This window comes from Macrotis lagotis, chromosome 7 (assembly GCF_037893015.1).
Source record: "Macrotis lagotis isolate mMagLag1 chromosome 7, bilby.v1.9.chrom.fasta, whole genome shotgun sequence".
Lineage (NCBI taxonomy): Eukaryota > Metazoa > Chordata > Mammalia > Peramelemorphia > Peramelidae > Macrotis > Macrotis lagotis.
In genome coordinates this window covers 56,981,283-56,996,890 of record NC_133664.1, presented here as the reverse complement: position 1 = coordinate 56,996,890, position 15,608 = coordinate 56,981,283, and the positions used below count along the sequence as shown (strand labels likewise).

At 36.5% G+C, this 15,608-nt stretch overlaps 1 protein-coding gene across 5 annotated transcripts in view; it reads right to left on the bottom strand.

The window, feature by feature from the left end:
- The window catches only part of CACNB2 (calcium voltage-gated channel auxiliary subunit beta 2), a 416,652-nt gene that overhangs the window by 16,669 nt on the left and 384,375 nt on the right, over nucleotides 1–15,608 (bottom strand). For all 5 annotated transcript variants that reach the window (XM_074192945.1, XM_074192944.1, XM_074192947.1 and 2 more), the window contains one exon: nucleotides 8,547–8,656. In XM_074192945.1, the coding sequence (XP_074049046.1) occupies nucleotides 8,547–8,656 (110 nt within the window). The remainder of the gene's footprint in view (nucleotides 1–8,546; nucleotides 8,657–15,608) is intronic.

The window sequence follows — 15,608 nt, the reverse complement described above, 5'->3', positions numbered from 1 at the left end:
CCCACCAACATTTTCTAGAGAGAAAAAATGCTACAAAGTAGAGTTTCCAATCACAGAAACATTTTAACACTAGGAATCTTCCTCTGGCTCAATATATCACCTTTTTAAAAAGATGTATTCAATAAAAGAGATGTCAAAGATTTCTGACATTCATTTCTCAGTCTATAAACTAAAATGCTTCCAAAATCAACTTCTGCTTCATAGAAGGCCCAAGTTGCCTGGAGGACTGAAACATGTCATCTCCTTGAGGAGAGGGATGATATTTATCTTTGAATTCCACATATATAGCAAGTGCTTGAGTCAGGAGCATCCTTCAATAAAATGATTTCAGCTTTGTAATTCTTCGAATGTGAATTGCAATGGTTTTCTTTGACCAGAAACTCTCAGATTGATTTTTTTTTTGATTAGGTAAAATTCTTTACCTCATTTCTTACTGAGCCTTAATCATTTCATTGCCTCAGTCAAATTGAGATCTGATTAAGACCTTAGTTTAAAAAGACCAAGGTGCCCCGCTACATCCAGGGCCATCTTCAATCATCGTGATCCATATCTGGCTACTGGGCCCAGATGGCTCTGGGGGAGCTAGGCAAGCTGGTGACTTTGCAACTGCCTCACTTAATGCAATTCCCTCGCATGTCAAGGCACCTCCCTGATATAATAATGGTTTTTGAGAACAAAGGACAAACAACTCTTCTAGAAAGAAGGCGCAGAAAGGTGATGCAATGGATAGAGAACTGGGCCTGGAGTCTGCAAGACTCCTCTTTCTGAGTTCAAACCTGGCCTCAGCTGTGAGACTTTGAGAAAGTCACTTAATTCTGTTTGTCTCAGTTTCCCCATCTATAAAATAAGCCAAAGTGGCAAACTACTCCAGTATCTTTTGCCAAGAAACCCCCAAATGGGATGACAGTTAAGACACAACTGAAAAAAATGACTAAACTATAAAGAAAAAAAGTACTCAACTTAGGGGGAAAAAAATCCCAATTTTTCCCTGAGATACAAAGGAAGATAAGTTTATGAAGGAATTTCCTTAGAAACACACAATAGTTCAGAAACAATGTGGAGAATCTGTTTAACTTGATAGCATCTAGGTGTAGTGCACCAAGATACAAAGATAAGAAGGGAATAAAACATAACTCTGAGTTCAACTTTGAGAAGCAATACATAGTAATAAAAAATACAAAGTCATAAAAGTGTTATGTGAAATACAAAGAGTTTGGATTTGCTTATCATTTCTACAGTTAACTCCAGCTCTAATTGCTTATCCTTCTTTCCTTAGTGAATTTTAATCTTGAATCTTCATCCACCTACATTCTAAAACAGATGTGCCAGGGTGACCTCAACATTTCCAGAATTATCCTTCCGACTAAACTCAACCTTCTTCTAAACTTCCCTATTTCTTTCAAGGGTACAACTATCTTTCCAGTCACTCAGTTTACAATCTTGGTATGATTCTCTAGTCTTGTTCCACTTGTACACTCAATTGTCCTATCAACACATGTGTCATGCATATCTCCTTTTTGCTGACATGATTACCATTATAGTTCAGTCCCAATCACCTCTTACCTAGAATATTACAATTACAATTCGAATTAGTCCTTCTGTCTCAAGTCTCTAGCTATCCCAAACCATTCTGCAAAGAGCCACCAAAGTGATTTTCCTAACATGAAGGGCTAGCCATGTCACTCTTTTTGCTCAATAAACCATAGTGGATCCTTGTTTTCTCTAGGATCATCTATCAACTCCTCTGTCTGGCATTTAAAGCTCTTCTCAGTCTGGCCCCATTCTACCTTTCCTGCATTATTATATATTATGACATTCATTCTATAAACTAGTCAATCTGGTCTCTCTCCCATTTCCATGATTTAGCATTGGCAACTATCCCTTGTTACTCTGTTACCTTTAAGAGTCAACTCAAATACCATCTTCAGCATGAAATTTTTACTACTCGTTTATGGGTAGTTAGTTCTCTTCCTCCCTTTCCACTGTTACCTTATATATGCTTTGTATGTCTTTTCTTTGTCTGTAAATGTAACATTGCCTCCTTTTTAAAGAATGTCACCTCCCTGTTTCTCTCTTCTGTGCATGTATTTTAAAAAATCTAGGTTGATTGGTAATTATCTGTGGTTTTTTTTTAGTTCTCACTCCCCTTTATTTCTCTTCCTTGAACTTATTTTTTTGTGTGCACTCGCAGAATTTCACTTTTTAGAGTTTTCCATCCCTCTTATGTTGATTTTCCCAGTAGTATTATAATCTTACCTCTCCTTCCTCAAAACTCTTTGAAATATGTTCTCCAAAAATCTGAAGTTTCTGTCACTCATGTTTACTAACTGCAGGATTTGTCTTTGCCAATTCTAACTTATCTTAGCTAATTCTAGGATGTCTTGCCCTTTAATACTCATTATTTCCAATAGTACTCTCTGATGATTAGAATCAGCTCCAGAAGGGAATTTTCCCTTGTTGGTTCTACCGTCTTGTGAAAAATCTGTTAAGGCAAGTCAAAATTAGCTGACTGTGCTTTTGGAAATAAGAGAACTGGTAGAGCTAGACAGCTGGATAATTGAATTGTCCCTTTATTTACTTATACCTCTGTGCTTGGCTTGTGGTCTGTTCCCCAAACAAAGTGCCTCTTTTTTTTTTTTTTGATGACCTGAAGGATACTCTGATGAAAGAAAAGCTTCTGTTCTGAGCTGTGATGGGCTTCTCTCAAATGCTCTCCATTATGTTTCCCCCTACTTGGTTCCTGACACCTGAGTAAGTCTTCTTTCTATTATAATATCATTCAATCTCCTTTTACCTCTCCCATTTAAAAAATAAGACACACTAATCCAGATCCTTTTTCTATTCAATCTCATATGAAGTCAAATTTTATACCCTAATTTTAGGACCTTTAATTCATCTTATATGAGGATGATATTTTGTTAATACTTTATGCGTTTGTGAAAAATACTTTAAAAAAACTATGTGCTCCTTTCTTGTTTTTTTTTTTCTCTCATATTAACTGCTAGGTATTTTTAACAGCCTATTCTTCCTAAATTTTAGTTTCTTTATAGCAAAATACCCTCCAAACTGAATCTCCCAAGACTTGCCTGAAAGGAAATACCAAAGTTCTGAACTCCCTGGGGTCATACTTTACCTGACATTTTCACTCAACTCTTCCAGTCCCTATCTTTCCACATCTTTCTCTGTAATCAAATCAGAACTACCATTGCTTTTGGAAAGAGCACATCAATTGACTGTCCTGTTTAACTCACCATCCCTGAAAATGTTCAGACTAACCTTTGGCTTTATATGTGTTGTTATCTTTTATTAGAAGATAAACTCTTTGAGGATGGCGCAGTTTTTTTTTCTTTTTGATATGCCTAGCACTTATCATAGAGGTGGTCACACAATAAATGCTTAATAAATCATTTTACTTTAATTAATTCATTCACTCATTCATTCATTCACTCACACACTCAAACAGTTTTCTTTCTCTGATTTCTTTTTTTTAGTTTAAAGTCCTTATGATTAGATATGCAAGACTCCAGATAAATGTCTTTTTATTTTTATTTTTTAGATTTTTTGCAAGGCAGATGGGGTTAAGTGGCTTGCCCAAGGCCACACAGCTAGGTAATGATTAAGTGTCTGAGACCAGATTTGAACTCAGGTTCTCCTGAGTCCAGGGCCTGTGTTCTATCCACTGCTACACCTAGCTGCCCCTAAATACCTTTTTCTTTAATCAATGTTTGTTAGATGACCACCATCTCTGATTAAGCACCTATTTTTTTTTTATTTTAATAATGTAACCCCCTTAGTCTAAAAACCAAATATATAAAGAACATAAATAATGTCTCAAGAGACAGTGTCTCATCTTCTTAGGAAGGCATACCCAAGGCACTTCACCCATGTTACCATGTCTTAACAATTTTAACTTTTTAAAAGTAGTTTTAACCTATAAAAAGTCTGGTACATATGTTATGAATTCATATTTTATTAAATTATTACCAAGTTATTAAATACTAAATAAATTATAAGTGCTAAAGTACTAAATACTAAATAAATTCACTCAAAACTATGAAGAGATTTTAAATTATAAATTAATTATAGTTTATTAATTTATTATCATTTGACAAATATATATGTATATATATGTTAATTCTTTTCAGTTTAAACTCTAAACTTTATTAATTCAGGTGGTATAATTCAGAGAATAATTTGAAAAGTCATATTTCTTGGGTACTGATGGAGAATTTATAGCATAATATTATACTCTTGGTAAAGAAAGCTCCTCTTGACTTGGAATTGGAAAGAACGTTATGTCTGAGTTATATGACTTGTGCCCAGGGTTATAGAGTTAAGTATCTGAGACAGGATTTGAACTTAAATCTTTTTAATTCTAATTTCAACATTACCATACTATGCTACTAGTTTTTGAACTACTAAATATAAAATGCATTTACTAACAATTCAGATATGATTCAACTGTCAAATTAGTTTATAAATATGCAAAAGATCTAGGGTATACAGAGACTACTAAGAATGGGTTATTTGAAAACTTTAGTGGAATCTTTTTCTTTGTATAATTATGTCTAATCATTCATAGGTTCCTCATGGAGGGAAGTGGTGACTGAGGAGAGATTAAGGATATATGACTCATTTATTCCCATAAGATCTGACTAATTTGGTAACAAGATGTTCTCTGGCTCAAGTATGTTACACCAATGTTTTTAAGATGGTGGATTACCGGACAAATGTCCTTTTGTTCCTTTATATTGTATTATATATTTTCCTACTCCCTTTGCATTTTTGTCTAGTCTGGTCCCATTAAATGCCTCCCTAATACTGTTTTCCAAAACAAAATCCACATGGCTCTTGGGCTGCTGACTGGTAATAGAAAGGACTACAGCTTTTGGAATCATGAGATATGAATTCAAATATTACTTATTACTTGTGTGCCCTTAGGAAAATCACTTACCCTCTCAGATTCAGTTTCTTCAACATGAAAATAAAGCATTTCAACTATAATTTCTTAGGTCCCTTTCAGCTCTATATTCTGTAGTCCTTTGTGCTTATCTCTTCTTTTTGATCCACTCTCTCGTTCTGTTTATATGACAGACAATATGCCAACGATTCATTAAAATGCTACTTTTAGTAATACTATTTCTAATTTGGTGCCAAGAATAGTTTAAAAATAAAATCTGTTGAATGAGTACAACTGTCAGCTGCATTATGTTGCTACCATCACTCTAGTTGGAGAATTTATCTCAGCAAACCAGATAAAGCCTCCTGTTGATGAAGTCAAAGTTAAGGATCTTGATTCATCTGAATTATCTACTGAGCACCAATATGTGCAAGATGGTGCCTACTATATATGCCGGAGATAAAAAGTTTAAAAATAATCACAAGGATCCAGTCATTTAGAATGTAGAAGTGAAAGGATATATGTAAAGTTCATCAAGTCCAACTTCCTTATTTTGTAGAAGAGAAAACTGAGACCTAGAGGTGCTGATGACTCTCTCAGAGTCACATAGGTAGGAAGAGATGGATCAAAATGCTATCTCCTAACTCTGAACCCAACTTTTTCCTCCTTTACTAATTAAACTCTTGCCTCAACATCATTATTAAAAAAATTATTTAACTAAAACTGATTGAGGCCTAATTAGAGAGTGTGTCCAATATTTGGAAATGTAAGAGTAAGTGGGAGTTGGGAAGGGGACCTCATCTGGAATTTGCAGGGATCCACTGGAGAGATTTTTTACCTGGGATTTTTATTGATTTCATTAGTTTTAGGATATATTAGAGAAAAAATTAGTATCCTTTCTTTTTTTTTGTTTTAAACTTTAATTGTTTGCCGGGTTTTTAAAAAACTTTTATGCTTCCTTAAAAGTCAGACTAGTTTCTTGATAATGACTTTTGCTTGCTGATATTTTATACTTCAATATCTATGATATTGTCCAGGACAAGTATTGCTCTCAATGAGAAGTATGAATTTTGTATTCCTAAAATACTGAGACCTAGCTGATAAATGTTCATATTTTCTTCTACTTTTAAGCAGACTTAGACTGCTTACTTTATTGTGAAATCCTACAATTTTGCAGATTCATTAGCTAAGGTCTGCAGGCTGGCCTATAAACCTGAAGAAATCAAGCTTAAGCACTTAATACTTTGCTGAGAGTCTCATTCTCTTTGAGGGCTATTGTGAGTATATTTTCTTTGTGTAAATTTGCTTCTCCTAGAGAAATGAAAGTCTGAAACTCTGTTTGGATTTCCCTTGAAGTCAAGGGATCCATTGGGAAATTTTTGGTATGCCTATTAGGATAGGGACTTGGGAAATTTTCTTGGACTTCCAAAACACATTACAGGGTTTCTTGCAGACATTTTGAAAAGAGAGAAACATCTACAAATTTTGTCCAAATTCATTTGGAAGTTTTATATATTGAGGGAATCATGGAAGAGTTTTCACTGAAAGTATGTTTTTTTTTCCTTATGAGTGAGGTGAGAAGTTTCAGGTGAATCCAGGTTCCCAATCCCTCTAATGAGAGGCTCTATAAGCACCAGATTTTTTCCTTCTTAGAAAGGAAGGATGATTTTCTTTGCTTTATAAATTAGGAAGCAATTAATCTTGGAGAGTGCTGATATTATTATGAGACCAGAATAGAAGGGCCCCTTCATGGAATAGGGAGAGGACAGGAAACACAGCTCCACTAGAAATGGTCAACTAGTGTCACTATCAAAGCAACTGGTTAAATTGATTTGATTCCTCAATGGTAGGTGGCAGGGTAAGGGGGATGACTTCCAGGCAAACCTAGCTTTGTGACTCTAGTGAGGAGATCCCTACATTTTGGGGATGGAGATAAATTATTTTATTGATTTTTGAATTTTACAATTTTTCCCCCAATCTTGTTTCCCTCCCCATCCCCCAGAGAAGGCAGTCTGATAGTCTTTACATTGTTTCCATGCTATACATTGATCAAAATTGAATGTGTTGAGAGAGAAATCACATCCTTAAGGAAAAAATAAAATATAAGAGATAGGAAAATTACACAAGATAGCTTTTTAAAAAAAATTAAAGGTAATAGTCTTTGGTCTTTGTTTAAACTCCACAATTCTTTCTTTGGATAAAGATGGTATTCTCCAGCACAGATACCCTAAAATTGTATAGTTGATGAAATGAACAAGCCCATCAAGGTTGACCATCACCCGCATATTGCTGTTAGCATGTACAATGTTCTGGTTCTGCTCATCTCGCTCAGCATCGGTTCATACAAGTCTTTTCAGGCTTCCCTGAATTTCCATCCCTCCTGGTTTCTAATAGAACAATAGTGTTCCACCACATTACATATACCACAATTTGTTCAGCCATTCCCCAATTGATGGACATTCACTTGATTTCCAATTCTTTGCCACCACAAACAGGGATGCTGTTCCCTAACATTCTTTTTTTTTTTAAGGTTTTTGCAAGGCAAATGAGGTTAAGTGGCTTGCCCAAGACCACACAGCTAGGTAATTATTAAGTATCTGAGGCTGGATTTGAACTTGTGTACTCCTGACTCCTGGGCTGGTGCTCTATTCACTGTGCCACCTAGCCACCTCTAGATCCCTACATTCTTAAGGGAGTCTCTAAAGGCCCATATTTTCCTTTTGAGAAAGTTTCTTTTCTTTTCTTTTCTTTTTTTGGGGGGTTAGGGGATGAGACTAGCTTTTCTTTTCTTTTCTTTTTTAGGGGGGTTAGGGATGATACTTCTCCCTCCCCCCCCCAAGCAACAAGTCTGGCATTAACTTATTAAGTTTGTAAAATGGTATTAGTTTGTTAAATTGTATTACCAAGTATTTGAAAGTATAGAAGAATGCTACTACCCTATTGGAAATTTTTTTCCCTGAGTCTTGTTAGCACAAGACATTTGGGAAAGTATTAAAAAAACAATAAGGTGGAACTTCCCTAGGTCAAAAAAGTTCCATCCAAGATCTGGGACTATGGAATTTCCAAATACACTCAAGTAGATTTGCTGAGGATAGCAAACATTAAAACTGGGGGAGAATGTACTTACATTCTCAGAATAGTCAAAACCATCCCATCCCACTTAATTTAGATTTATTAAGTGAGGATCCACTGTGATTGTTCAATGCCTGGGTATTTTCACAAGTGGAAGGAAATCTTTTCATTGGTCTGATGAGTTAGTCAAGCTCTCTGAGAAAAAGAGATAAACTCTATTTCCAAACTTTGGTTTGCACTAAGAGAGACATGACTCACCCTTCACAGACTCCCTAGTGTGGATTTTTGGGTAAGTCCCTAAATGTTTCCAAATCTCAGCTTCCTCATCCAAAAATTAGCACTGACAATATTTGAACTGCCACCTTATATGCATTCATGGTATAAAACTTCAGACTGCTAGAGAAATACAAGTTCTTAACAGTAATTAGAAAATGGAGGATTTTTACAAGATGAAACCACCAAGTCTTCCTCTCTGTCTCCAGGCAACATCTGAGATCTTTGCCATCTTGAAAGTGAAGAATATTTGAAATTTGTGTTTGAAGAGAAAAAGTTTATCATTGGTGCACAAACTTACCCAAGCTTGACCTTGTGTTGGAGCGTTCTATTATCGCGTGCTTGCTGGGATTGTTTAACACTGAGCGTTTGGCAAGCGAGATGTCAGCTGTGACCCTTGTGATAGATATCCTGTGCAAAAAAAAAATCATTAGTTTAGGTTTCTGGAAAGTGGATGAAAAAAAGGAACAAGGAACTGAGCTTGTGAAATGGATTACATGAATGGGAGAAGACATGACAAGCTCAACTGAAGAATCATCATCACAGTTTGGATGGTTTGGAACTTTAGATCTTTGGATTTGGGGACCAGTAAATTTGTAACTACCTGTAGACCATTTCTTATAACATCTGCTGACTTTTCAGAAATTCTAAGCAAACAGTCCTAATATTTATCATAATATTAAAGCAAACAAACATGACTATTCATGCTAGAAATAAAGACTTTAAAGATGCAAAATTGCCTTAGAATAGTACAACAGGGGTCTGCAGTCAATCACTAAATACTTATTACAGAATGTTCTAGGGACTATGCTAAGTGCTAGAGATACATAAAGAGGAAAAAAGACAGTCCTTGCTCTCATGGAGTTCATAATCTAAGGTGGTAAATGAAGAGCAAATCATTATATACAATCAAGCTATACATAGAGGATAAATGGGAAATGGAGAGAGAAGGCACCAGAATTAAGAGGGGTTAGGGACCCCCCAAACTTCAAAAGCTGTCAAATTATGACTCTAGCCAAATTTAGAGGGGCAGAACCTACAGAATGACTGAGTGATACGATTTCCCAGTCTAAGATAACTTAGAAGTTGCGTGGGAAAGGTGTGTTTCACCAGAACCGGGAGTTGGAAAAAGCCCCTGTTGCAGTGCAGCCCTAGAACAACTTGAAGGGGTGGTTAGAGAATTCTGCTACATCAGAATGAGTGTGGTGAGGAACACCAGCTGCAGAACCTACAGTGAGAATCAGGAGAAACCAGTCTGCACCTCCAGAGCACAGTCCACAGATGGTAAGGGGGTCAGGGGAGACTGCAGAAATATCTCTGCTCTCCCTGGGGGCAGGAGTCTGCTGTTTGCCCACACTCAGATCCAGGTTGCAGTTTGGGTTTCTGTACTAAGATAGTAGGGACCTTCCTCACAGCTCCAGGGCAGAGGGGAGTGCCTATAGTCATCTACATATCAAAGCACAGGCAAGAGAGCATAAGACCTTGGAGGAATAAAGATCCTAGTGGGGTGTCCCCCCCAAAAATCCCCAAAGCCTTGGAAGTGCAGCAAATCAGTCTTGCGCTGAAGAAATGAGTAAACAACAGAAAAAGAAGAATCTGACCATAGAGAATTGCTTTAGTCCCATGGAAGATCAAAACACATACTCAGATGGTGACAAAATCAAAGCTTCTGTATCCAAAACCTCCAATAGAAATAGAAAATTGGCTCAGACTATGGATGAGCTCAAAAAAAAAGACTTTGGAAAGCAATTAAGAGAGGTGGAGGAAAAATTAGTAGGAGAAATGAGAGCTATGCAGAAAAATCATGAAAACCAAATCAACAGCTTGGTGAAAGAAATACAAAAAAATACTTAAGAAAACAATATGTTCTGGCTGTGTGGCCTTGGGCAAGCCACTTAACCCCATTGCCTTACAAAAAATAAAAAAACCAAAAAAAGCCAATATGTTAAAAACCAGTTTAGGTCAAATGGAAAAAGAAAACTTAAAAGCAAATGAGGAGAATGCCTTAAAAAGCAGAATTGGCCAGCTGGAAAAGGAGATAAAAAAAGCTCTCTGAAGAAAATAACTCCTTCAAATGCAGAATGGAACAAAAGAAAGCTGATGACTTTGCAAAAAATCAGGAAGAAATAAAACTCTTCCAAAAGAAAAAGCCAAAAATTAGAAGAAAATGTGAAATATCTCATTGGAAAAACAACCGACCTCAAAAACAGATCCAGAAGAAATAATTTAAAAATTATTGGGCTGTCTGAAAGCCAGGACCAGGAGAAGAGCCTAGACTTCATTTTTAAAGAAATAATACAGCAACATTGCCCTGAGATCCTAGAAGAGTGTAAACTAGAAATTGAGGCAATTCACCAGTCACCTCCTGAAAGAGATCCCAAAAGAAAAACTTCTGGGAATATCATAGCCAAATTCCAAAACTCCCAAATCAAAGAGAAAATTCTACAAGTTTCCAGAAACAAACAATTCAACTACCAAGGCTCCATAGTCAGGATTACATAGGATCTGGCAGCATTTACATTAAGGGCTCGTAGGGATTGGAATATGATATTCTGGAAGGCAAAAGATCTTGGTTTACAACAGAGAATCAACTACCCAGCAAAACTGAACATCCTCTTTCAGGGGAAAAGATGGACTTTCAAGGAAACAGGGGACTTTTAAACTTTCCTATTGAAATGACCAGAACTAAACAGAAAGTTTGATCTTCAAGTACAGGACTCTGGTGATCCATAGAGGGGGTGGATGAGAAGGACTAACTATGAGGAACTTAATGATATTGAACTCTTTGTATTCCTGCATGGGAAGAAGATATTGATAACATATATGAACTTTCTCATTTATAAGAGCTGTTAGAAGGGGCATATATAGACAAGACATAGGAAAGAACAGAATATAATGGTATAATATAGTAAAAAGATGGAATCAATGGGTGATAAAGGAAAGTACTGGGAGGAAGGGAAAGGAGATGAAGAAGAAGCTAAGAAATTTCACATGAAATTTCACATGAGTCAAGAAAAAGCTGTTTCAATGGAGTGGAACAGGAGACGACAAGGGGGGATGAGTGAGCCTTCATTCTCATCAGAAATGGCTCAGAGAGGAAATAACATACACATTTAATGGGGTGAAGAAATCTATCTTACCCTAGAGAAAAATTAGAAGAAAGGGTTGGGATAAGGGGGAATGGGGGGGAGGGAAGGTGGGAATAGGTGATAGAAGAGAGGGAAAATTGTGGGAGAGGGTACTCAGATACAACACACTTTTTTGGACAGGGCCAGGATGAAAGGAGAGAAAGAACAGAATAAATGAGAGTGGGAAGGAATAGAGTGGAGGGGAATACAGCTAGTAATAGCAACTGTGGGAAAAAATAATGAAGTAACGTCTCTGGTGGACTTATGATAAAGAAAGCAGCTCACCCCAGAGACAGAGCCATTGGAATCTGAACACAGTCTGAAATGCATTTTTTTTTCTCTCTAACTATTCTTGAAGTTTCTTATCTTCTGGGGGGGGTTATGTTTTCTCTTATAACAAAATTATTGTAGTAATATAAAATAAATCTTGATCCTTAAAAAAACAAACTGATGCTGAGTGAAGTGAACAGAACCAGGAGAACATTGTATACAGCAACAGCTACATTATATAATGATCAACTATGAATAACTTAGTTATTTTCAGCAATACAATGATCCAAGACAATTCCAAAGAACTCATGATGAAAAATACTAGCCACATCCAGAGAAAAACTGATGGAGTCTCTATGTAGATCAAAGCATATTATTTACACTTTCTTTATTTATCCAATTTTTTATTTGTTCTGTTTCTTTATAATGACTAATGAAAATGTTTTACATGATAGTATATACATATATGTACTACTATGTCAGATTTCTTATCTAGGAAGGAGAAAAGGAAGGAAAGGAAGAAGAAAATTTGGAACACAAAATTTTAATTTTAAAATAAATATTAAAAAATTGTCTTTAATGTGTAATTGAAAAAATACTATTTAAAAGAAGAAAACAGGAGTTCGGAAACCCCTTTAATACTTCTTTTTAAATTTGTTTTTGTTTTTGTTTTTGCAAGGCAATGGGGTTTAGTGACTTGCCCAAAGTAACACAGCTAGGGAATTTTAAGTGTCTGAGGTCAAATTTGAACTCAGGTCTTCCTCTCTCCAGGACCGATGTTCTATCTACTGCTCCACCTAGAGGGCCCCTTCCTTCCTTTAAAAGATATGATGTTAGATGGGACTTCAAAGAAGGCAGGAGAAAAGCAATGAGGAGGCTTTCCAGACAAGGGGGACAGCCAGATATGTAATGTTTTGTTTGTGGAATAGTAAGGAGGTCATTGTCACTGGATCCGAATATCTGACAGATGGTAAAGTATAAGAAGATTAGAAGGGTAGGAGTTCTCCAACTTATAAAGGGCTATGAATATCGAACAGAGGGTTTGGGATTTGATTCTTGAAATGAAAGGGAGCCACAGGAGTTCACTGAGTCAGGTGCGATATGGTGGGAATTGTATTTTAGGAATATGACTTTAATGAACAAAGGGAGGAAGGAGGAGAGAGACTTGAGGCAAGTTTTTGCAGTTATCAATGCATGAGGTGATGAGGCCCTGAAATAGAGTGGTGGACTTAATATTCAACATTTGAATGGATTCTTCTGAGTGGACAAAGAAAATTCATAGTAACCATTATTCTCAGAGCTAAAACTAGTCTTTCATATATCACAAGATTTGTTCCTCATCAATGTGGGTTATTCCCTTAAAAGCTACAGATCACAACCCTGTCACTCTTTGTCATCCTGTGTGTCCTGTACCATGCCTCTCAGAAACACTCCAGATTTCTGATTAGATAAAAGCTGCTTGCAGATAATCTCTCCTATCATGCCCAGAGCCTCTGCTTTGGAGAGAGCACCTGACCAAGGACTCTCTGGATGGCAGCTGTGGGACATACTGGTTCATGTTGCCTCAGAAATGCCAGCATCACTCCTTTGGGACATTGATATCATCCTTCCAATTCAGGACATGCAAAGCTACTGTGCAGTCATGGAATATCATCTATTTTTCTTTTATTTTCTTTCTTTTTTTTTTTTTAGGTTTTTTGCAAGGCAAACGAGGTTAAGTGGCTTGCCCAAGGTCACACAGCTAGGTAATTATTAAATGTCTGAGGTCATATTTGAACTCAGGTACTCCTGACTCCAGGGCCGGTACTCTATCCACTGCACCACCTAGCCACCCTGGAATATCATCTATTTTTCCTGATTTGTTGACTTTCAAAATCACTTCCTCATACATGGCCTAGGAAGATTTTGGGTTACTATGCACATTCTTATACTTCAATAGACATTCCAAAAATTTCACTTAAGATTCTTGAAATCTCTGGAATCACTGGACTGGGGAATTTAATTAGTCACAGATGTTAGTTTTCCCTATGAGAGAAGGTTTGCCTGTTTTATTCTTCTATTTTGCAAGGTGATTTTTTTAAAGCTCTGTTTACATATAAGAATTAATGTAGATCCTTTTTTAAATAAGCCACCAGAGGTATGATGCCAAAAAATAAAGAATTTTCATGTCTTGATACTCTCTCCTCTAGCCTAAACATCCAAAGATTAAATAAATGAAACAGTGGAAAAATTATATTGAATTTGGGAATAAATGTTGCAGTAAGACTGATGGATCATGAAGAAGGATCATGAGGAGAACATCTTTCTCACTTGTTTTCATCAATGGAACTCTTTCCAATTCCTGTTACTCTGACTGGATGGTTAAACTCTCATTCATTTCTCTTTCATGTGGTACTGAATTAGGGGCTACTGAAGAGAGGCTCCTTTTGAACCCATAATCCCAATTCTTCTGGATTACATAAAAAATGACCCCAAACCCTATGTCCCTCTGCAGACCTACCTGACTCTTCCATTGAGATTTCTGCCATCAGTCTCCTACTATATAATTAAGAAACATCATCTCACATTAACATTTCTCCTCTCCTTCTACTTTTGAGTCCTCCCAGATATATAGTTCCACTCAGATGACTCAATCTTCCAGATCTACCTTTCTAGCATTGGTTATACCTTTTCTCATACCCTAAAGACTCTTCAGGGTGGGGACTGTGGGGACGTTGGAATACTTCTTCACACTTCCTGTCCTTTTCACACTCATTTGATCACTATCACTTAGAAACTTTTCCCTCCCTGCTTAGGAATGTCCTCCTCCCTCACCTTCGTATGGTGGAATACCTGGTTTCCTTCAGTCCTTCTTCATGAATCCTTTACTGGTGAGATCTCCCCTTCTTAAAAGTGCCTTGTTTTTATTTTGTATATATTCTGGTTGGACCCATAAAGGGACATGCTGTGTTGTTCATTAAGGAAGCTCCTCACTGGTAGGGACTGACTCACTTTTGTTTTCTAATTCCATTATAGTGTCTGACACACAATAAATAACTTAACAAATGCCTGCTGATCAAGTCCTACAGGCTTCAGGATTTAGAGTAATAGACCTGAGTACCTAGAAAGTCCTCTAGCTCCAAGGTTGGGGATAATTCAGGGTAATTTCATTGATGAGAAAACAGGTTATTTCTTCCCTGTCAGCAGCAAAGTTTTGTTAGCTAATCTTCTTTCATTGCTATTTCATTTTTCTCTTAATGAAAACAATCAAGTTGGCTGACAGCTTGGTATATGGGACCAGGATGCAACCTTTGACTGAGATTTCCCCTTCCAAATTCATGGGCTTATCCAGGTCTAAGTAACGATTACAATTTTCTAAAGATGAGAACTGAATCAGAATGATTCCATTCCTTTTCTTTCTGTTGCTCTTTTTGATGCAGCTTTACTTGTGGAAGAAAAACAATGGATTTATTAACACATTAAAAAAAATCCATCAAAGCTTCTCCAGGAGGACAAACTGTATTCAGAGAATACTCACATAGATTGTTCCAAACTACACTAAGAGAAAGAGCAGAGAATGAATAAATGAAAGCTGATTTATTCTAACAGGAAAGATTAGAGGCACACCTCTCAGTCTTAGCCAGGCTTCCAAAAAGCCAGAGGCAATGGTCCTTGGCATGACATGTAATAAATCATTTCATGAAGTTATGGAAAATTAAAATTGGAAGAGTTAGGGAAAGTAGGCTTAGATGATAAAAATGTATTTTCCCCCCCTTGAAAAATACATCACTCCTTTCCTGATTGTGTCCCTTTCTTGAACTGTGTTGAAAGAACTTCATTCTCTGCCATTCCCTAATTTTGGAACTGTGGGAAAAAAGTTTTCATTCTACCCTATTTTAAAATGGCAGCCTAAAAGTATAAAAAAGAATAAATTATCCAATGAAGAGTATAATAGGGAACTCTTGACCCCTACTGATACAGCTAAT